Raw genomic sequence first — 24,918 nt, forward strand, 5'->3', positions numbered from 1 at the left:
AACAGAAAAATATTAGCTGAGTCAGGAATCAACTTCAAGTTTCCTTAATTAAAACCACCAGAATGGGCCACATTTGGATATAGCTAAAAAATAAAATCAGTTGTTCTTTGCATTTATCATTAAAAGCCACTTAATGTATTTCAAATTTAATTTGAATTTGGTGTAATGGAACAGGTCTACCCTAACCTGGATAAATGGGAACTGTCTACTGCGTGGCAGAATCCCGTTAGCAGTATTCCCACATGTAGCAATTATTCTGTCATATTTTTGCAGTCACCTACTTGGCTGTGTCAGCTCCGCTGGTTATTAAGGTGTTAATCAAAAGCTCGTGACCGTATCTTGCAGCCACATGAAGAGGAGTGTTGCCATCTTTATCCACACAGTCAATTTCACCTCCTGAAAGAGACATTTTAATAAAAATAACACAAAGATTCAGCTTGATTCAGATACTACATTCTCTGTTAATCCCTCACGTAGACCAAATGTTGACTTCTTTTCTACTCCAGTGTGCACCTCTGTTCTTTAGGGGGATACAGCACCAACTGAAACGGCAGTAGTATTATATCTGCACGGGGAGAATTGCTGACAGCAATGCTTTCGAAAGACCTCTCTATACTGTCCTCTTTAGGGTTCTAAAATCTTACAACTAGATTCTGAATGAACAAGGTAATCAAATCTCATAAAATATCATTCTGAAGACATATTCAGTTTTAGTTTTACCTGTTGAATTAAAGACCTATGTGAACCTCATGCAAAAGCTCAAGAACCAAAGGGGATGGAGTTCAGGAAAAAATTTTACATAGGTTGATTAGCTCAAAATGTGATGAGAAAAATGGTAAAAGCATAAACTGTAAACTGAAAATGCCTCTGTTTATAAAAACTATGAGATTAATCAACTATGGTCATTTTAATAATATAGTACTTTCATCCTGTTTCATTTTGTATTCTTTCCCCCCAACTTTTTATTTTACTACATTTCTTTCTTTCATTCTTTCCATATGTGTGTGCTGGTAGATATAGTCGATCTATTTGTTCGTTTATCTGAGGAACCCTTTAAAGATAACATCATGATGTTTCACCCCATGCACATTTCTTCTAAGAACACAGCCATTCTTTTTTTTTTTGGAGACAGTCTCACTATGTTGCCCTCTGTAGAGTGCTGTGGCGTCACAGTTCACAGCAACCACAAACTCTTAAGCGATTCTCTTGCTTTAGCCTCCCAAGTAGCTGGGACTACAGGCACCCACCACAATGCCCAGCTATTTTTTTTGCTGTAGTTGTCTTTGTGGTTTGGCAGGCCCAGGCTGGCTTTGAACCTGCCAGCTCTAGTGTATGTGGCTGGCGCCCTAGCCGCTGAGCTACAGGTGCCCAGCCAGAACACAGCCATGCTCAGCCACGACCACAATTCCATCATCACATCCAAGAAATTTAACATTGATAAAATAATTTGATTTAATATTAGTACATCTTCCTCCAAAATTAGTACAATTGTCTCCAAAATGTGCTTTAGTTTGTTGTTTTTGTTTTAATCCAGGCTCTAATCAAAGATTCTGATAGCAATTAGTTTTCATGTCTCTTTAGTATAACATAATTCTCTTGGCTTTTATTTACTTATTTATTTTTTTAAAGTTTCTCATGTCATTGATATTTTTAGAGGTCAAGCCAGGAGCCATGTGGGCCATTGTGCCTCCTTGAGTTGTCTGATGAGTTATTAGATTTGAGCTAAACATTTTCATTAACATCTTCATTATTAGATTTAATAAACATCTCCATTATTCTCAGATTTAATAAACATCTTCATTATTAGATTTGAGCTAAACATTTCAACAAGAATGCCCAGCGCTGATACACATGTCCCACTGCATCTCCTCAGCACACACATAGTTGTTCCATTACTGGGACGTGCAAAATTTGATTGCTTGCAATGGTACAAAATTTCAGTTTGAGAACAGAAAAAGTTCTAGAAATGGATGGTGGTGATGGTTATGTAATAATGCAAATTTACTGAATGTCACCTAACTATAAACTTAAAATGGTTAAAATGGGAAATTTTATGTTATGTTTATGTATATTTACCACAATTAAAAAAAAAGTTTGATTATTTGATTGAGGTGGTACCTGCCAGAACATTCTAGTCCAAAATTTCCTCTTGGCAATTAACAAGCAATCTGTGGGATGATACTTTGAGACTGTGTGGATATCCTGTTTCTCAGCAAAGTTTCTCACAATGATTTTAGCACATACAAGGAGTACTTTGCTCAGAAGTTACCTGGATTCTTTATTCTGTATGCATATATATATATATATTTTTTTTATTAAATCATAGCTGTGTACATTAATGCAGTCATGGGGTACAGTGTGCTGGTTCTATATATAATCTGAAATATTTTCATCAAACTGGTTAACATAGCCTCCATGGCATTTTCTTAGTTCTGTATGTTTATATCATCAATTTGATATACAAACAGGTTCATTTGATTCTGTTTGTTAAAACTTTACTGAATTTTCATCTTTTTATTATATCAATATATAAAACATGGACATGTTTCAAAAGTCAAAATTATATATTTTAAAAGCTTCCTCCTCATTCTTATCCCTTCAATTTCTTCCTCACACACATCCTATGGTAATCATTTTAATTTGTTTTAGATTATGCTTCTTGTGTTTCTTTTTGCAAAATACTTTCTATTTTCATATAACAATATACCCTGGAACCCACTCTTAAAGATCACAACTTGAAGATCTCCCTCATTTTTGTAGAGCTTTATTGGTTTTTATCTCATGGATGTACTAGTTTAGTACACGCCTCTCCTATGAATGAGCATTCAGATTATAAATAACATTGTGCTGTCATCAGGAACACTGCAGTGCGATCTCACGCACATGTTGTTTCATATTTGTCATGTGTCTTCGGGGTAAATTCTTCCTAGGAATTCCTAGAAGGAAGATTTCTAGGTCAAAGGACAAATCAATAAATATGTGGTTTTGTTAGATTTTGCCAAATTGACCTCTTTAGTGCCTGCTATGGTTTGGATATGGTTCATTTGACACCCCCTCCCCAAGTCTCATATTGAAATATGAGTGTTGGAGGAGGGGCCTGGTGGGAGGTATCAGGATTGCAGGGACGGATTATTCACAAATGGCTTGGTATCATTTTCACTCTTAGTTCCCAGGAGAGCTGGTTGTTCCAAGAGGCCAGCACCTCTCTCCCTCTCTCTCTCTCTCTCTCTCTCTCCCTTCCTTTCTTGCCATGTGATCTGCACACACAGGCTCTCCTTCACCTTCTGCCATGAGTGGAAATAGCCTGAGTCCCTCCCCAGAAGAGGATGCTGGTGCCATGCTTCTAGCACAAATCCAGAACCATGAACCAACCTCTTTTCTCTATCAATTACCCAGCCTCAGGTATTCCTTAGCAATGCAAACAGACAAAGACAGTGCCTCTGTAGACACTGTTCAATTCGCGCCAACCAGCACCTCACAAGAGTGACTGATAGTCTTGTCAAGTTTTTGAGTATCTGTCATAATGGGTGAGCCAGTTATCTTACTGCCCTACAGTTTTTCACATGCTTCTCTTATTAGGAAGGAACTTAAACATCTCTTCAATATCTCTTAAACATCTCTTCAAATATACCAGAACCATTTATATGTCTTTGTCTCTGAATTATTTTTCATGACTTTGCCCATTTTTCTTAAACCTGTGTGTGTGTGTGTGTGTGATCTTTTATTCCTTGATTTTTAATAGCTCTTAAAATGTTGGGAAACTACACATTTATTAGCAAGATATGTTATAAGTATTTTTCTCCCAGGTTTTTTATTGTCTTTTGATTTTATGTATGGTGTTTTATCTTTCAAAAATTTTTTTTAAATTTACCAACCTTTTTGTTGTCTTTGGATTGTGAGTTATAGTCAGAAAGGCTTTCCCTATCCATGGCACCAAAGACATTGACATGTTTTCTATACTGAAAAGGTTTCATTTTTTAGACTTGGACATCTGATCCATTTGGAGTTTATTTTGGTTAAGGTATGTTAGTTGACTGACTAAATCAATATTGCCTGAATGTCTAAAAGAATCAAAATTCAAGAAAAGGGCCTGAACACATTCATAGATACAGAGAGGTGATTAGTGGTTTCCAGGGGCTGGAGGACAGAGGAAGTAGTCCTTGGGTAGTGACAGCTAATGAGTATAAAGTTTCTCTTGGGGTGATGAAAATGTTCTAGAATTAGGTAGTGGTGATGGCTATACAACCTTGAAAATACTAAAATCCACTGAATTGAAAATGGTGACTTCTCTACTATATGAATTATATCTCAATTATTATTTAAAAAGGGGCCTAAACCAAATGACAGGAAAAGGTTAAGGAAGTAGAGAATAGGTGAGCACCCCAGAGAAATAAACAGGCACTGGGTGTGCCTGTGAACATATAAGGTCATGTATACTTCTGCTCCAGCAAGAGAAAACACCTGGACACTGGGGCACAGAATGCAAGTGAGTCCAAGGTTTTCTTTCCTGGCAATCCTATTCAGAAATAAATCTCTGCATCGCAATGGAAAACTGCAGGTAAATGAATTATCAAATCATGCTCTTAGATACCAGGTATTTTAGAGCGACCTCATTAGAAAATTATGTTTCACAAAATGCTCTACAAATTTACCTTAAATTTTCACCTTATTCTCATTATCATTTACACTAACCTAAAGTAAGCTATAATTAAACTAAAATACACCATTGCAAGATATACTAATGCTATAATGATCAGTGTGTATGTCTAAACTGTACACACATCTATGTGTGCCAGAATAAGAAATACCAAATCTTGGCTTGGCACCTGCAGCTCAGAGAATAGGGCACTGGCCACATACACTGAAGCTGGTGGGTTCGAGCCAGGCCTGGGCCTGCTAAACAACAATGACAACTACAACCAAAAAATAGTCAAGTGTTGTGGTGGGTGCCTGTAGTCCCAGTTACTTGGGAGGCTGAGACAAGAGAATCGCTTAAGCCCAAGAGTTTGAGGTTAAGGTGAGCTGATGCCACAACAATCTACTGAGGGCAACATAGTGAGACTCTATCCCAAAAAATAAAAAAGAGAAGAAATACTAAATGCTAAAAAATGTAAAGATTACACGAATGGCTTTGATAAATCTAGTAAGATATGATAAATTTGCTTTGAATAATTTATTTTTGATTAAGAAAATAATTTTCAAATTGAAGAAAATTTAGAAGATACAGTCAAATATAAACAAGAAAATACAAGTTATTTATAAATTCACTGATTACACAAGACAGTCAGTATTAACATTCTGGAATATTTCCTTCCTGTTGTGTGTATGTGTACACGTGTGCATTTTCCCAGAATTTTCCCACAACTGAGATCATAGTGTAGAAAGAGTTCTGTATCCTGATTTTTCCTTTGATATTATAACACAAACATTTCCCATGTCATTAATTTTTTTCTTATTAATAGTTTACTATTTTAAATTGCACACAAATTTAATGGACATCCTGTATAATCATCACTGGCTACATAATATCAGAATTTAGAGAATTACTTAACAAGTCCTCAATTACCAGGCACTGAGGCTATCCCAACTTTTTGTTGTTAAGAAAAACACAAGAATAGCCTCAGGGCTGGTGCACAGTGGTTACGGTGACAGTCACATACAGTGAGGCTGGCAGGTTCGAACCCTGCCAGGGCCAGCTAAAACAACAATGATAACTTCAACAAAAAACAGCCAGGCATTATGGCAGGTGCCTGTAGTCCCAGCTACTCAGGAGGCTCAGGCAAGAGAATCGCTTAAGCCAAAGAGTTTGAGGTTACTATGAGCTGTGACGCCATGGCACTCTACCCAGGGTGACATAGTGAGATTCTGTCTCAAAAAAAAAAAAAAAAAAATACAAGAATAAACATATTTACAATAATCTTTACCTTTCATAAGTTTTCTTTCAGCAACATTTTTAGAAGGAGAACTACTGGATAAAAAATATGAATGTTTTAAAGGCTCTTGATTGACACTAACAAATAGCTTCTGAGAAAAGCTGTGCCCATCTGCATTCCCGTTGGCAGTATACTCAAGCACTATGCCAAAAAGAAGCCGATGAGAGTCTTCTCAGATATGAGGAGCGTTACTTCTTCTCTTGCAATAAGACTATTATAAAATCCCCATAATAACATCTAAAGGTCCTTCTTTCCAGTTAATCCTGCTATTGATTATTATGACCAACAACTCCTCAAGATTTATTTTTGGCAAACAACACTTTTTCTAGCCAGAAGTGTTGGTAAAACAGAGAGTTTTAAATACATAGCAAAAATCCAGAACATTCACCAAACTGTCAATAGAAATTCTTGGATGGGGTTGGAGTGACACATTGGTGGGGATCACAAAGGTTCTCTCTAACGACTTAATTTTAGTTTATAAGGAGTATGTGCTAATTTTATAATCATGAAAACAACAAAATAAAGTTAGTTATTGTGGTCTTCTAGGGACTTAAGAGAGAGTTCATTAGGATCTGAATTTAGAAGTATCCAGTTTAGATTGATTCATTTTATGATTGAAGGTAGTTTTGGGGACAGGTAGCCACCTGGTCTCTAGGGACACCACAAAACAATCTAGGATGCACTGATTTGTCTAAGAACTTCCCACAGTGGTCTACCTGGAAAGCCCACCTGTGGAATTGATCTCAGGAGATGTGGGAGGAAGTTCCCCAGACTTCTGAGAAGCCTCTGCCCCAGACAAACACTGCATCATTTCACATCTCTCATAGCCAAAAGCCACCAAACTTTTCTAAAGAAGAGTTAGGGCCTCCAGATTTACCAGCCTCAAATATGCCAAAAATTGGGTAGAGAAAGAAAAGAATAAAAAATATTTGGAAGGGTGGAATAAAGAGTGGGTATGAGCTGATAAGGGTTTTCTTGTTATTATCATTTTATGAGTCAACTTAAAACTATAGGCCAAATGGGACGGCTCAGGTTTATAATTCTAGCACTCTGGGAGGCCAAGGTGGGAGGATTGCTTGAGTTCAGAAGTTTAAGACCAGGTTGAGAAAGACTGAGGCCTGTCTGTACTAAAAATAGAAAAATTAGCCAGGCATTATGGCACATACTAGTAGTCCCACCTACTCGGGAGGTTGATACAGGAGGATTGCTTGAATCTAGGAGTTTGAGATTGGTGTGAGCTAGTCTGATGCCACTACACTCTAGCCTGAGCAACAGAGTGAGGCTCTGTCTTAAAAAAAAAAAAAAAAAAAAAAAACTGTAAAAATACAGATAATTATGTATTGTCTATATATGCTTTTATTATCATTTAAAATATTTTTAGGAAAATATCATAATACTCAATAGAAAACTAAAAGAGACTGTGTATTTGCTATTTAGAAATATGTTTTTTATTAAAGTAGGCCCTACTATGAGTGAATTTCTATTTTATAATCACTCTACAAACCTTTCTATTTCCACTTGAAAAAATTTCAAACTTCTTAGAATTCAAATTAAATATCTTAGCCAAGGATAGTAGCCCACACCTATAATTCTATCACTTGGGGAGGCTGAGGCAGAAGGATCAGTTGAAGCCAAGAGTTTGAGACCAGCCTGGGCAACATAGCAAGACCCTGTCTCTAAAAAACTTTAAAAACTTAGCCAGATGTGGTGGTATATACCTGTAATCTCAGCTACTTTACAAGGTGAGACAGGAAGATCATCTGAGCCCTAGAATTTGAGGCTGCAATGAGCTATAATTATGCCACTGCATTCTACACTGGGCAACAGAATGAGACCCTGTCTCTAAAGAAACAAAAATAGAAATTGAAATTTAAAAAAATCTTAACTATTAATTTGAAGATTGCCAAACTGTTGATAATTGATTATTGATACTAAGTGAGGAAAATAAACATTTGTGAGTTTAGAAGTATGCAGGGTATGTCAGAAGGGATAATAATTCATCAGCATTATCTAAGCATTCATCTAAACTTAGTTTTTTATTGTACAAACAAGAATGGCCATATTATTAAGTTGCCACAGAAAGATTGTGAGCCACAAGGGTCCAAATCTCACAATGAGTCATCCTAACCTAGAACTTTTGAAACCTGCTGGACAGCATCTAAGTAACTGCCTGGAGCGAATGGCTGGATCACAAGCTTCCTGATACCAGGTTGTGTCTTCTTTTAGTTCCCTTCCCCTTCTCACTGTGACAGTGCGGCGTCAGACAACAAAAACATGATCTGACAGCACTCTCTGTTTACTAAATAGGAAGGAAGACAATATTTTTTAAATGATTGTCTTACCAAAGCAACTGTGAAGAACTAGTAACCCTGCCTGGAGAGTGGTCAGCAAGGCAGAGAAATACTATACAAAGTCCAAACACCAAAGCAATTTAACAAAACAAACACATAAATACAAAGAACATCCCTCAGGAGCATGTTCCCTTGGTCCTAGGAGCTGGATGATGTTTCATGTGGTTCCAGCATCCCAGCTCCTAGAGCACAGAGGGGATGACGCTGAGTTGTGCCCCCTGCAAGAGGACTTGACCCCAGGCCCCGGGAGCATGAGCCTCTGGACAGAGACAGTCCTGGCAGCAACCCAGGATTTTTACAGAAGGAAGCCAACAAACAGGAAGAAAGAAAAGAACTTCCGATTCTTCTCCCCAAGGGCATTTAAAAAAATGTCAGATGGAAGAATTCACAGCTCTCATATGTGATAGGACTGCTAAGAAGCGTTCACTGAGAGAAGAGAATGTCAAATCATCCTTTTACAGGGACAACTTTATTTCAAATATAAGAAAATTCTGGAGTTACTTACAGATTTCAAATTGTTAAAAAAACAAATTTAATAACATTGGTTTCCCAGAAATCATGTTATTTATTCATAAGCGTTCAGTTCAATGTCAGACTGCCTATGTTCTGATCCCTCTTCCTTAACATACCAGCCACATATCCTGACACAAGTGATGACCCTCTCTGCCTCAGCTTCCCCATCTTTAAAATGGAGACAATATTATTACCTCTTTCTCATATGGTAGTTGAAAAGATTTATATGGGGGTGTGGCTAAAGCAAGATGCCAGGTGAGGCAAGAATGAGACAGGCTCTGCAGCAAAGACCCCTGGATGATCACTGAGGGTAAGAGATGGGGTCTCTTTCAGGTCTTGCCCCAATTCAAAAGCCTAAAAAGAATGCCCAAAGAGAGCACGGAAGTCTTTTGGCCTACAGGATGGCTCTGAGAGAGGTCAAACCAGCCAGCAACCCCTGGGATTGTTGTAAGCTTACTAGCAGGACAAAGGAGAGACGGCCATGGTCTTGGTGCCCAGTACGGAGACAGTACAGTGTGGCACGCAGGGATAAACCTTGTCACCAGTGTGGACAAGGTGAAAACTTGCACTCTCCAGCCCTGTCCCTGTGCTTGGGATTGCTCTAAAAGGGAACAAAAGTCGTTATGCCACAGAGCTAAGGCCCACTGATTAAGTTTATATTACATTTTTTAATGTTTTTTTTTCCAAAAGTTTTATTTGATTTGAATGTTTTGTTTGATTTCAAGGAGGTGGGCACTGTTTTTGAAAAACAGCTAAGCAGTACAGTGAGATAAGAAAAGTGCTCAAAAGAGAGAAACTGGGGTCACTACCCCCCCCTTTATTTATATCCAGAAAAATAAAACAAAGTGACCTTTTCAATAGATTGACTGTCAAAAGCAGGGCATAGATTTCAAATTAGAAATAATGGATGCTGTGCAGTTAATTTCCATTTCATCTTCTTTGGCTTGCTGGACATTTGTTAGGATTTCTTTTCCCCTGCAACTTAACTGACAGGCTTATAAATTGTCCATTTTGCTGTAGACATTTTGCTTCCTAAGCACAATTTCACTGGCTGGCCTTCCATCTGAATGTCAAATAACTTCATTTTGTAACATGAGTGCCTATGACACAACTCAGTGCCACTGACAATTCCAGCGTATGTCATCCAAAATTCTTACAGATGACAAAAATTTAGGCCCAAGGGAAAGTAATACTATCAGAATTTTCAGAAGTAGAAATATGGGTCAACTAAAAGTAGTTGAGGAACTGCTGGATTGACCTGGAATGTCAGCTTAAGATCTGGACTAAGCCTTTTATATTTTTAAAATCACCTCTAAGATTTGCTAAGATAATAGAAGTTGTGTTCTCAAAGTCAACCCACTCACAGACACCAGCCATGACCCCCTCTAAGTAGCACAAACCATGCTGTGAAGTGATACTCCCTAGTACTTTGGCTTCAGAGACAATCCAATGGTTCAAGCATACCTTTGTTATGGGCCTGGAAAAGTACTACATTACATGACTTTCCAAGGTCTCTATCAAGTCTATGATTTTATGATCCTTTAAGTCATGTACTTAGCTACTTTTCCTCTGAGTCATCTCATTTTTTCTTGCCTTTGCCCAAGTACTTTAATTAATTTCTTGCCCAACCTGAGAAACTATGGTCAATTCTAAAAATATTTTTTAAAAATTCAGATTTGTTGCTAAAAAACATTTGCTATTTATCTTTATTAATTTCAGTATGAACGGTACCGGATCTTGTTCAGAGGTTCAAGTACAGTAGAACCTCTGTAAATTAACCACCCAAGGGATTATAATAAACTGGTCAACATAAGAAACTAGGGGAACTAGGCCTACAGGACTGATATGTACATGTGGCACATGTGCAGTTTATGAAAATCAGGTCATCTTAAAGAGGTTGTCAACATATGAAACTAGGCTTATTGTATTGATATACACATGTGGTGCAGGTCTGGTTTGTGAAAATCAGGTCAACTTAAGGAGGTGTTCGATGTAGGGAGGTGGTCAAATACTGAGCTTCTACTGCAGGGGTCCTCAAACTTTTTAAACAGGGGGCCAGTTCACTGTCACTCAGACCGTTGGAGGGCCAGACTGAGGGCCCCGGGTCGAGTTGGCTGCTAAGCAGGACAGGCAGCAGTGGCAAAAACACCCAGTGGGCCGGATAAATGTCCTCAACAGGCCACATGTGGCCCATGAGCCGTAGTTTGAGGATGTCTGTTCTACTGTATATAACTTCCAGCTTCAAAGTTGACATGTTCTTAGCCTGCCTGGGAATTGATTGTCAATCTGTGGTTTTATGGGAGGTTTTGTTATTTCAGATTAATATGAGAGTACAAATGTTTAGGTTACACTGTTTTCATTTCTAAGGTAAAGGTCAAGTTTTAATGGAGCCCTTCACCCAGGGGACATGCTGAAAACCCTTACCTTGTGCACATTGGGGGAGAACCTGCCAATCACCTTCTCTCCTCCCCCTCGTTAGACTATACTTGTGTTTTTCTTCCAAGTGGGTGTGTTTTGTTTACATATTGGTTTCATATTAGTATTGAATATATCGGCTGCTTGTCTTTCCATTCTTGTGATACTTGACTAAAAAAAGTGTTTCAGCTCCATCCAGGTAATATAAAAGATATAAAGTCTCCATCTTTTCCTATGGCTGAGTAGTACCCTATGGTATACATTTATCACAGTTTGTTAATCCACTCATGGACTAATGGGCACTTGAGTTGCTTCCACATCTTGGCAATTGTGAATTGAGCTGCAATAAACATCATTCTAGTGCAAATGTCCTTGTGGTACAATGATTTTTTTTCTTCAAGGTAGATACCTAGTAATGGGATTGAAAGATCAGATAGAAGGTCCTCTTAGTTCTTTGAGAATTCTCCATACTTTTTTCCATAGAGGTTATATTAGTTTCAATCTTTTTTTTGGTTTTGTGTTTTTCCTACTAAGCTGGGTGCTAATGATATGTCTGATGAAGAGCTTTTAGCAAAGTACATCCAAGTGTTATGTAAATCCGTGCTTCTCCAAACTCTAAAACAGACCATCCAGATTCATGTTCAGATGACTGACAGCCAAACTCAGACCCAAAAACTATTCAAATAGACACTACTAAAGCATCTTTCTTACCATTCTGAATGAGGGTTTGTGACCGTGTGAACCTTCCATGGACAGCTGTCATGTGCAGTGGACTTTTGCCATCTTTACTCTAAAAAAAAAGAGAGAGAGCAAAACAATGGAGGTATTCTGGAGCCAGGACATCAGTCTGAAACATCCCTGTGGACACAGCTGACAGTGCCCAGAAAATATTAATTCAAACGTTTTTAAAAAGTATGATCATATATCACAGAGACAAAGATAATTTTGAAAGAAAAAGATAAAATGTGTACAACATCTTGAGTTACTACTGCATAACATCACATTACAAAGAAGCTTAAAGAAACAGTCACCCCAAATGTTAAGTGTTTTTCTCTTGTGATCTACTGACAAAGGTTTCCTTCCAGGTGTTTTAATTTTTCAACTTTTGACTAGGGTACCCGAAAAAAATGCAAATGATGTGTTAACTTGCATGGTCTTGTTTGACCTGAAGTTGATTAAACTGCAGTAAATTGCTGCAACTCTCAGAAGTAATCTGGCACCCTCCACCATTCCCTACATTCTAGTTCCATTAAAAAAGAAGTGACTTTGAATGTTCCAAAAGAGAATCTCTTGGTTCACTTAACTGATTAGAACCACAAGATTAAGGCATGCAACTCATTAGCAAATTGCCATTTGAATGATCAGCTGGAAATGTGTGCTGGATTCTGCATCGCTTTTCATTCATGATGTAAATTATGGAACTTCTCGACATAGTTTATACCAAAACATAAAATATATGCAGAATCTATGTACCAGTCACCATTATGCCAAATACTGAAGTTCTGCATTTAATCAAGGAATAGTCAAGTTTACAGAATTCCCTCTGAAAATAGGTCAAAAAGAAAATATCACTGTTATTTTATATCAAAAGTATTCACAATAGAGAGAAAATGTTTTCATTCAAATATTGTACCTCTATTATTTTTTCTAAGTTCCAGGAGAAACATTTCTCTAAGTTTGAGGTTAAATATGAGGTTTCAAACATGCATGTTCATTTTGTGGTGACATATAAATATCTGTGCTTTTAAATGACTTTTTGATTTAAAAATTCTACTTTGGAAAACAATCATTTTACTTCTTAATCATTTTATTTCTTAAAGTGGACTATGGACTGCCTACATCTTAATCTCCCAAGGTTTTTGTAAAAAATATGATTTCTGTGCCCTGACCCAAACTCACTGAATTGGAATTAGTGTAAGAGGGTCCCTGTTTCTAACACACACAGCACACTAAAGTTTAAGAACCATTGCTTCAAACTATGGGCCAAAATAACTATAAAACTATAAGATTTCAATGCAAGAATTTTATTATATCCTGTAATTCTATTCCTTAGAAAGAAGGAAAGAAGTTACACATAGACTGTAACTCTTGCTGACAGTCTGTGCTGAGGAAAAATGTTAAGCTAAGCGTTATCTTCAGTTTGACTGAAAAAAATCATCATAGTTAAAGGTTCTCAGATAGATGGGGTTAAAAAAAAATGATAGAATAGTTTCTCCATATTCGTGTTATTACCCCAATTAGAAAAGATTGAGGAAGGAGGATGAAAGTAAGCTTGAAGCTTTCTTGAAAATAATATTTTTAGAGAAAAAAGAGATGCAATCATGAGAGTAAATATAGTACTATCTCTGACCACAAGGCACACAGCAAAGAGAGCTCCTGAAAGTTATCTGATCCCAGAGCTTTGTCTTGACTGTCAGAACTGCAAACGGGTCTAAAGACTGAAAAGTCTGGGAACTACTTTGGAATAAGGATTTAAAACATACCCTTACAATTAAAATTGATGGCAATCCAAGACTGTTAAGGAGACAGAAGGCAGAAATCGCAGAGCTGGCATTAACTTGTCCCTAGGTGGTGCTATTTCTTTAAATTTTGCTCCAATATTTTCTCTTAAATTTAATATAAAACCATAAGTAATTATTATTTAATTAAATATATATAAAGCTATACTTTCTTCACTGTTTGGAAAATGTCATCAGAAATATTTAGCAAAGCACTTTTCAATGTCTGCAAAAGAGCTTAAAGATAAAACCTCTACCAATTTGTTGGTAGTTATCTAAACTACCAGCAGAGAGCCAAAGCACAAGCAACCCGTTTCTACAGTGTGAAGTTTGCAAGAGACAGCAAACACATCACCTTTTTTCTCTGTCCCTGCTAAAGGGACAAATAACAGAGATGACCAAAGTGAGGAAATAAAATGCAAAGGACAACTATTTGGTCAGTGCTAATGTTTGCTTCAGATCTATCCTTGCAAATTTTTGCCTGGGTTCATTGACTATTGAATCTAGGCCATAGCTGATATATATTTTTTTTCTCACAGAGAAAAAAGAAAGCATTAAGAGAGTCATGCATTAAGGGGCAGCTTTGTTCAAATGGTATGGGTGCAGAGGGAATTCATCTCAAGAGGCCACTGAAAACCAATAAAGCTCAAAAAGATAATACTTTTCATTTAGCCTTTAAAAGTTAGAACTCAGAATATTCAGGTTGAGACTAGGGAATCCTATTGAGTTCTGATATCTATCTGAGAAATTTGTCACTGAGGGGGGCTGGCTGCTGCTGCTGTTCATAGAACTTCAGACGAAGATAAAGCATTCCTCACATTCTCAAAGCAGAAGATAGGTTTAATTCTTTCATTTATTCAAAGATTTCATAAAAATTTTTCTTAATTTCTTGTCTCCTTCCACTTCCCTGTCAGATTTGGAGCTTTGAAAAACTTATTTTGAGAACTCGTTTAATCAAGCAAGAAGCCTTTCGACTGATTTAGGGAAAGTCAAGCCCTAAGGCATAAAGGAAATCTAATGAGGATTAAGAATATTTTTATAACATATATTAGTATTCTTTCAGGGAAGAACTCAGTATTACCCAAAGAAGATTAATCCTTGAACTAAATGTTTCAATTTTCTTGACCACCATTCCCCTCAGAAATCTATTCATTCTTTTCTTCTGTTCTTAATGCCTTATTTCCTCATCTTCCAAAATCCCACAAACCTCCCCTAACTTACAGATGCTGTTACTCCCCAGGATCTTGAGAGCATTAAGTTCTCTGTGGCATGGTGCCTGCTGGAGCCGCATGACTATTGTTGGAGGGTAATAATGCCTGCATGGGGTAACACTAGGGCCAGCCCGGGGTGAGGAGGAGTCAAATATAGTGAGAAACCCAATAAAGTTCCTGATACAGTGGAAGAGCCATCTAAACATGGGCTTCACAAAGCCATATGTAGCCCATTTTGTTCTGTTTCTTTGTGGGTTTTTTGTTTGTTTGTTTTTTTGTTTGTTTTATCATCGTAAAGGCCAGAGATGGTACATGGTTGGCTCACATGCCTTGCTTGCTCTCCAAAGTCCCAAGTGCCATGTCCCTATATCCCTGTTACTACCTACTCTTGCCTATTCCAGTTTTTGCCTTCAACTTCTGCAATGCAATCCATTCTTGAATTTGGTCCTGGTATGTATAACAAAGGGAATTGGCCCATTTCAGCAGATATGATGGACTTCAGCTCCAGTCTCTTAGGGCTAAATGATCCAAAGGCCCATGGAAAGAAAAGAATTGAGACCACACATAGGCTAAATGTGACCAGGAAGTAGGTGACGTGGCAATGATAATTTCTGAGTCCACCTTCCTAAGTCATTTCCAGCAAGACTATGGGTATAGTGCCTTCTTTAATGCTTACTCTGAATGTTTGCAAAAAGAGCCTTGAGATGCTGCAGAAATTACAATGTGGTCTGTAATGGAGAGGAAAAATTATTTTATACTTTATCATGCTCTTCCTGTTTGCAAATAACAAGTAAACTTCAAATGGATTATTTTATAAAGTATCACATCTTCTTACTTTGTCACAAACTGACACTACAAAGTCAAAGACAAGGACACTGTCAATCTAAGCAAAATGAGAGACAGCAAAATAAGTGCAGAAGACACGTCCCTCCTCCTCTTTCCATCCATCTTGTAACTGATCGTGAAGACATCATATTTGGTGTCTTATGAGAATAGTAGAAAACAAAGTGAACAAGTGGGTGGTTATTGGCTGCATTTCAATATGCTATTTCCCTCAACCTTTGGAAAATGTAAACAAATACAAATAGTCTCATGATCTACAAACACTTTCAAAATCCAAGGAGCAATGTGGTACAGAGAGATAACGACTTTAATTAGAAAGCTACCTCCAGAGCCAGACAGGATGGCTCTACGGAAATGTTACATGATCCGTACATCCAGAGTGCATCTGGAATAACTAAAGGAATCAAAGAGAATTAGGAAATCAGAGGATATAGACAGAATAGATGAAGGAAGACCAAGGAAGAAGGCTGGATTTGATTCGAAATCCTATTTACACATATTAGATAATACATAAGCTCAAATCCCAGATTTTTAAAATGGCATTTCTTATATTCTATTTATGATTAGTAGTCAACAGGAAAAAAATTAAATATTATAATTAAGTAACTATGCTTTTTAGATTCATTTGTAAGAGAGAAGAGAATACTACATAGATTAATGTACCACAACAGTCAACCAACCAACACCCTTATCCAACCTGAGCTACCCATGTCAGCTAACTGGAGGCAGCAGTCAGGTGTCCCAGAAAGCAGCCTTCTAGCCTCTGGTATCGGTATATTGAGAGTATCAGTGGCATGATTTACTGAGGTGATGATAAGTATCAGGCAACCTTGTGAATTAGGTAAGTAGATATCGGTAAAGTGTGTTACTTTATTTAACTTCAATAATTTTCCTTTCTTTGAAGGATTCACAAATGTCCCTCAGACACCAAGATGACAGACAGAGGTCCATAGTCCTAGACATGGATGGTTTGGCCACCTATGTGCTTCCTCCCTACTCACCACAACACTCTGTGACATCGACCTTATACAAAGACTCTCTCCCATCTTGGGTAACATTCCTTGGTCTCTTCAGTGCCCCAAAGATTTTCATCCTACCTCCTTCTGGGAGCTTAGATATGCATCACTTGCAAGATCTGAACCTCTGAAAGTCTCTTATTCTGCTTTTTCATTTCTGCCTGCTTTCCACCTTCAGAAAAACACTACAATCCCTTAATTTCCTTTTTGTCCTTTCTAATTCTTCTTTTTCCATTCCTTTCCTAGCTCTTCCTCCTGATTCTACAAGTAAAAGGCTCCTAGAGTCCTCCCCCCACTTCTTTACTGATCATCCTTTTCTCTAAGTTTCAACCTTCACCTTTATGTGAATGAAGCAACCTAAAATTTTCCTTCTATTTTCTTTATCTTTCCTTCAAGCTAAAGCATCACATTTTCCACTGTTGGGTTTCTCAGACTGCTAATACCAAAAGCTCAAAATGAGCTTCTCAAAAACTAAACTCATCAGTTTTAACTCCTAAGCCTGGTCTTCCAACTGACATCCCTCTAATGAATATTAATAAGTAATATTCTATGAAAAAGATACAATTGTTCTCCTAATTTTATAAATAAACAAACTGAGAATCAGAGAGGTGGAGAGGTTTATGTTTATGTAAGTTACCAAAAGTCAAGGCTAGGACTGGAATATACATAGTCTAGCCCCAGACTTGAACATTTAATTACTGTGCTATAATACCCCTCTTTGCCAGATTTTAATCTTTACTCTCAAATTCAACTCTGCAAGTCTTACAAATTTTCTCTCTGCAAAGCCTCTTCCTTCAGCTGGCTCTTCCTCCTCCCCTGTTCCTCATTCCCTCTTATCTAGACCAGTTTCATTGACTTCCAGGCATCCTCTAATCATCCTCTCTCTACGTCCACCTATATCTGGATTTTCTTTTATTCAAAATGAAAATAGTTTTTCCTTTCTTCTGAGTATAAGGATTACATATGCCCGTTGGATCACAATCATAAGATAAAAATATACAAAAGAGAAATTAAAAATCCAAATCATAATTATGTCTTTCCATAGTAATAGAGAGAGGCAAAATTATGATTCTGGAGGTTTGAATCAAATCTAGCTAGTATATTCATGGCTAGATTTGAATCAATACTTCAGAGATTTTTCTTTCTCTTTGCACATACACAGATAAATTACTTTTTAAAATTAAAAATGAGAGATGAAGCAAGATGATGGACCAGAAGGATTTTTTAGTTGAGCTCTCCTAGAACAACTAGGGGAAAAAGAGAAAACCCAGCCACACTTGGCATGAGGACATTACCCAGAGTTGTAGCTTGGGGAGCACAGAGAGGAGGCAATGAGCTGGAAAGCTAACAAATTAGGCAAGTGAGCACAACCACCAGGATCAGTTAGCCCTCCACAGAGGTCCAGGATGGGAGGAAGCCTTTTCAGACTTTTTAGTTGTTGGGGGAAACTGTGTTAAGTGGAAAGCTTGAAAGAGTGGGTGGATTCAAACAGTATACAGCAACCAGATTTGAATGCAAGTTGGATTGGACTTGCTATATTTTTCATGGCTAGTGAGGCAGCCATACTGAGAAAGTCTTGGTGATCAGGGAGTTCTGTGGAAAAGTCATGAGAAGGTCTTAGCAGGGGCCTAAAGCATGGCTATCTTAATCCACCAACCAGGATCATAACTACACTCTTGGACAGTCTGAGAGACTCCCCTACCCCATGGGAACTGGAGTCAGGAGGCACTGTGAGACATGCCCCTGAAAGATTCTTGTGAGCTTTAAGATCCCAACCTGGCAGGGTCTGAATGCTGAGGAAACAATCAGGGGATCACTGAAGGCAACTAAGTTGGGTATAAGGACCACAAAAGTTGCTAGCTGTGTCCTCTGTCTCCTAAAACTTCCACGAGCCACCTAGTATCCCAGTGACATATTGCAACATATTGTCATCAAGAACAAGGACTTCTATTTATTGGCAACAAGGAAGAATTTGGCTTTGTTATCCTTTGCTTGAGGATACTTCAAGACCTAACCTTTTGGGCTGGGCATGGTGGCTCACACCTGTAAACCCAGCACTTGAGAGGCCTAGGTGGGTGGATTGTCTGAGCTCACAGGTTCAAGATCAGTCTGAGCCAGAGAGTGAGACCTCATCTCTAAAAATAGCCGGGTGTTATGAGTGCCTGTAGTCCCAGCTACTTGGAAGGCTGAGGCAAGAGAATCACTTAAGCCCAGGAGTTTGAGGTTGCTGTGAGCTATGATGTCACAGCACTCTACCAAAGGTGACAAAGTGAGACTCTATCTCCAGCAGGATGGGGGGTCATGGTGTATGGCACACCTCTTGGAGGTGAGACACAATTATCAGAGGGACTTTATCTAACAAATGCAATAGTATAACCTAATTCTTTGTACCCTCAATGAATCCCAAACAATGAAAAAATAAGTAAAATTAAAATTAAATTAAAAATAAGATCATATGTATTGTATCTTAATTTTTTCATTTACAAAACTTGGTATTATCGGTCTTTTTGATATGTTCCAATCTTTAGGGCAAATGTATGTGTTTGTATTAGTATTAGCTTATATTTTTCTAATTACTAGTGACATTATATAGTTTTTCATAGGTTTAATAAATTCTATATTCTCTCTCTTGTGATCTGACTCTGCTCTGTATTTTCTAATAATTATCACACATTTTCTTGTTGATTTGTATAAGCTCTTTATACACAAAGCATATTATAAACTCTTTCTATATCATATATATTAAAGAAAATTTTTCTTCAGCTATTCTTATTTCAATTGTTTTGAGTTTTTTATTGTTGTTTTGTTATATATAAGTTTTTTTAATTTTTATGTAGTCATAAATCTAATTTTTTTCTTCTATATTTTCTGCCTCTGGTGTTCTGCAGCCAGATTACTGTCCTAATGCTCAGGTCTGAGCCCGTGACCTCTATAATGATTAGTGGCTCTCACAGCCTCTAGAAGCCCAAACTCTTTGAGGAACTCTCTTCCTTGGTTATATCACGTTGTGGCTTGTCTCTGGCCCTTTCTTTCAGATAATTTATACTATATTCAACACAATAAATTGTTATTCTGAAAATTGTGGCCACTTTTAAAATTCACCACATTTAAAAATTATGAGAAAAAATCTTTTAAAAATTTTTAGTAGTGCAGCCAGGTGGCTGCACTGGTGGCTCACGCCTGTAATCCTAGCACTCTGGGAGGCCATGGTGGTTAGATTGCCTGAGCTTACCATCGGAGACCAGCCTGAGCTACAGTGAGACTGCGTCTCCAAAAATAGCCAGGTGTTATGGCAGATGCCTGTAGTGCCAGCTATTTGGGAGGCTGAGGCAAGAGAATTGGTTAAGCCCAAGAGTTTGAGGTTGCTGTGAGCTATGATGCCATGGCACTCTACTAAAGCTGACAAAGTAAGACTCTGTCTCAAAAAAAAAATTTTTTTAGTAGTGAATAGAGAAGGTCATTAAATTAGATTGATGTGATATTCTTGAAATTACAAGAATTTTTCAAAATCAGAGACAGAATGCACTGGGACCTTGTTTCAGGCTTCCATTGTGCTGGGGAGGAAGCTAATGATGAATAAAAGATCTCCTGCAGCATGTTAGGATATTCTGCTACACTCTAAATCAGCAGTTCTCAACCTGTGGGTTGTGACCCACAAGAACTGTATTAAAGGGCCGAGTTTAGGAAGGTTGAGAACCACTGCTCTAAATATGTGACTTCTGGGTCATGAATGATGCATGCATAGGCTGCCCTTGGTTGGCCATCACAGAGAATTGACTAGCTCCCTAAAGTTTACCCAGAGCTTTTCCTACAACTCCTGCCCCTTTGCTCATGCTGTTCTCTCTGTCTGAAATGCCCTCTTAGATTATCCCTGGCCCTCCTTGTCTTATCTGATATCACTCTTTCAAGTCACAGCTAAAAATCAGCCCTCATGGGTGGTGCCTGTGGCTCAAGGAGTAGGGTGCTCCCCCTATATACTGAGGGTGGTGCGTTTGAACCTGGCCCCTGCCAAAACTAAAAAAAGAAAATCAGAAAACAAACAAACAAAAACCACAAAAACCAGCCCTCATTCTTGATCCCTAAGCAAGAAGCAAGTTGATACTTGCTTCTTATAGTTGGCAATGCTTTATTACTCGATGGTTCCACTTCTCATGTTCTCTTCACCTTATGATTGCCTGAGTGCATGTGATTTCATTCTTACTATGAATTCCTTGAGGGCACAAATCATACCTCATCTGGAGCACTCCCCCCGGAGCGTATAGAGGGGGCTAGGTAGTCCTTATGCTGAATAAAGGAATGAACATTAGGACCAAGTCAATGCTACATCTTGAAGCCACCTATCTGGGGTTTGCTTTAAGGAGATAATTGAGAACCTCCTTGACAGGCCATGCTGGGGTTGGAAACAGGTCTACAATCATTAATTAGGCCTTCCTTTGAATGCTCAGCAGCTCTACCTATCAGCTCAACATTCACCTCAGTGTTAAGCATCTAAACCAGTTCAACATCTTCAAGACTTGGTATTTGTCCTGCAACATTCACTAAGCTTCTGAGAACACGTGGCTAGAGCCTCAGGGCTTCCCAGCAGGTCCAGCATGTCTGGCAAACCAACACAGCTGTGTGAGTCAAGATGCTCAAGGTTACAATTAATTTTAGTTAGTTGTAAAAACATGATATAATTTACAGCAGTTGATTTTGCTCAATCAGAGGCTCAATGCAAATGTAGTTAACACAGAGAAACTAAGTAAGAGTGTCATACCTGAATGTTCACGTCTGCCCCATTGTTTACTAACAATTCAAGACACAAAGCACCATGAGTGGAGGCAGCAGCAAAATGCAGAGGGGTGAACCCGTTGTTGTTGGGCTGGTTCACGTTAGCACCGTAGTCAATCAGCTCATTAACTACAGCATCCTGTCCATTGTAGCAGGCGATGTGAAGCGCCGTATTTCCATAGACATTGATTTCATCAATCTGCAGAAGAGCCCAACACAAGGCAATTAAAATCACTGGAACCAATTTACTCAATTTTCCACAAAGAGCCTAATGGCAGTGGCTAGAGAATGGAAATATCCATTTGTCAACATAATTATTCAGCTTACTCTTGGCCTAGTGCAGTCACCCTGGGAATGTTTTATGGCCCGGAGACAAAGATCAGCAAAAAGTGAAGGTGACAAAAAATGAATCGGAGAGGAAGAGTCAGAGATTTTTAACCTGTGGAGAGGTGTTTTTGGCTAGGGAAAGGAAAAGGGGTGAAAGAAGAGAAGTGAATCAGGGGAGGAAAAAAAGAGCTCTAAACTCTAGGGTTGGGCACAGTGAACACAGAGAGAGAAGAGGATGGCAGGGGAGGTGGCCATGGAGGCTGAACACCCACGTTGGGCTCGGCACCCACTCTGGGCTTTGCTCTGGACTCTGACACCTCACCAGGCCACATTGTAGCAGCAGAGCAGTGGCGCTGTTATGAGGTGTGTTTAGTCCATGGCTCCCTATTGCCTTCTGAGATCTGTCCTGGGTTTCACCTCCTGATCTCAGTCCAGCAATGTGGTTTTCCTTTCCTCCTGTTCTGCCAGCTGCTCCTGTTCTGCCAGCTGAAGGAGAATGGGGTAGGCCAAGTTCTTCAACTCAGCATGAGATGCCACTGCTACTTGTCCCTGCCATGTATTCATTCACTTCTGCTATAAGCCAGAATGTGAAAGGCCAGGTTGTGATGGTGAGATGAGGAACCCTAGTCAGGCTTTAAAAACTGGCTGCTTAATCTATATCACATAGAATATATGTGTCTATATATTGATCTATGTTGATACAGAAAATTAGTGTGTTTCTGGTTTCCCACTACTTACTCTACACCCCCACGGCCCTTCATTAGTTGCCTGTGTAAACACAAACAGACAGGATGCTAGGAATAAGGTTCCCCCCCCCTTTGAATGCAAACATGATTTAATTTTAGAACAACAGAAAACCCACAAATATACAGGCCATGCAGTGATATATTCATCATAGCTCACCTCTACCCCCAGATTCAGGAGATGTTTGACAACATTGATCTGTCCATTGGAGGCTGCGGCATGCAGAGGGGTGTAACCCTTCTTATCCTTACAGGTCACTTCCGCTCCGTGGTTAATAAGCAATGCCACAACATCCAGGTGGCCTTTACAAACAAAGCAGCAGAAAACATTGTTAACCTTTATGGGACAATTTGACAATTCATTTCACCAAATTATCACTATTAGCTTTTATCGCCACTGTACTTGGCTGAGCTATTTATAAAAAGCTAGTTCATGGCAAATATTCAATAAATATTTACTGAATATCTACTAAGGATAAGACAGTATGTAAATGCTGTAGGAAGAAAAAAATATGATTCATATGTGAGCCCTCTCATCAAGGAGATCTCAGTGATCCCTGTCACCATATCAGTAATGACAAGATCCTGCTTAGATATTAGTACCAAAGCTTAACAAAAATGTGTTAAAATGAAAGAATGCTTTTGAAAACAATTGACAAATCCTCATTGAAAATTCAAACAATGACAATTTGGTGTGGAAAAACTGATGAAAGGAAAGAAATCAATTGATCAGAATGATCCTGGATTATTATTAAATCATAAGTAATTGCTCCTGTGGAATTATTTTTTGGCCCATAAAAATAGCAATTTCACACAGCTGAACTTAAAAGTATTCTTATGAATTAGTGGCTAAACAGAAAACCCTTCCAGTTTCAACTCCTGTTGATGTTTTTTCCTAGAATATTCAATCTTTTCCATAACTCGCTATAAATAGTCTGGTAAACATATTTGACCTTCAGTCTGTGACTGAAGATTGTCGATGCTTCAGGGTCATTGATCTAAACACAACTGATAATTGAAGAGTAGAAGAAGAAGACTGACTCTAAGACTTAAAATAAGTATGTGTGAGGGGATATTGGCCTGTCTACTAAAATTTGACTCTTTTCTCCCTAAGACATGTATATAGAAAAATTATTTTCAGTTACTGTGGTGCTGTCTCAAACTATTTGCCCTTGTGTTGTCCTATTATCCGCTGAAAAGAGTCATCTATATATTTGTTCCTATTTATATCCTGATGACACACAAAATAATGACTTGACTTCTCTAAAGTCATTTACCCAAGCATTATCACTGTAAATACATCAGCAAAGAACCAACCTGAAAGCCCAGATCCTTTGCATCTCATCTCACACCAGCTTAGTGTCTGTTCTGCAGCAACATCTATCTCCTGGCAAACAACCCTGCGAGCAACATGCAGACGTCTAATCTGCTTCAACCAACTTGAAAGTCCATGTTGCCTTCTGATAAAAATGCTAATCCTTGTAAAGTTTTAAGAGGCTTGTTTTTTATGCCTAAGAATTTATCCAAAACCATCTCTGGCCACATAATTTATTTTATCCCCTACCCCAACCTACTCTTTTTTTTTCCCTACAATTAAGGTTTAATTTAAAGTGACAATAAGAGGCCTGTATACCTTTTTTAAAGGATTCATAAAGGCAAAACATTGTCAAAAAGAAATCACAATCACCCATGGTCACCAGTCACTGAAGATAATCAATTGCTAGTTCAGTTTATATTTTCCAGATTGGTTTTTATTATATAATTTTTTATGCAAATGAGGATCATATAATCTGCTTTCCCTTAACATATCACAGAGTCTTTCTATGTTAATAAATGCCCATGGAAATCACCCCTGTAGTTACTGCAGAGTGTCCCATTGTAGCTCTTCCATAGTTCAACAATCCCCTGTAGATGGACATTGGACTGTTTACTACTTGGTGCTGACAGAATTCTGTCTTTTCTAATTGCAGGATGTTCTCCAAGTAGAAACACAAAGGGGGTACCTCAGCTCTTCGTTTCCCACACATCTACTACAGAGAATAAACTCTGTAAGGTCTATCATCTGCCAATCGCATTTGTAAAACAAAAGTGAAATGGAAAGACAAAAATGTAACCTCTGCCTCCATCTCCCCCGCCGAGGGAGCAGGCAGAAATGAGGACTGAGAGGCCCAGCTTGGTTGTCGGTGGAGTATCAGGATAAGCCACAGTGACTCTGATCACCTCCACCTACAAAACAGCCAGGTGTTTGTCTTTTCATCCTTCCTTTGCTATTTTCAAAAATATGTATAAATAAAAAGA

At 38.3% G+C, this 24,918-nt stretch overlaps 1 protein-coding gene across 2 annotated transcripts in view; it reads right to left on the reverse strand.

The window, feature by feature from the left end:
- ANKRD44 (ankyrin repeat domain 44) overlaps nucleotides 1–24,918 on the reverse strand; it is a 195,866-nt gene that overhangs the window by 102,122 nt on the left and 68,826 nt on the right. For both annotated transcript variants that reach the window (XM_012809197.2, XM_023516908.1), the window contains exons 6-9: nucleotides 22,781–22,923; nucleotides 21,537–21,749; nucleotides 11,924–12,002; nucleotides 282–396 (exon numbers count right to left, since the gene is read on the reverse strand). In XM_012809197.2, coding sequence (XP_012664651.1) covers nucleotides 282–396; nucleotides 11,924–12,002; nucleotides 21,537–21,749; nucleotides 22,781–22,923 — 550 coding nt within the window. The remainder of the gene's footprint in view (nucleotides 1–281; nucleotides 397–11,923; nucleotides 12,003–21,536; nucleotides 21,750–22,780; nucleotides 22,924–24,918) is intronic.

The sequence above is a fragment of the Otolemur garnettii genome, unplaced genomic scaffold (genome assembly GCF_000181295.1).
Source record: "Otolemur garnettii isolate 467f Iridium unplaced genomic scaffold, OtoGar3 scaffold00100, whole genome shotgun sequence".
Taxonomy (NCBI): domain Eukaryota; kingdom Metazoa; phylum Chordata; class Mammalia; order Primates; family Galagidae; genus Otolemur; species Otolemur garnettii.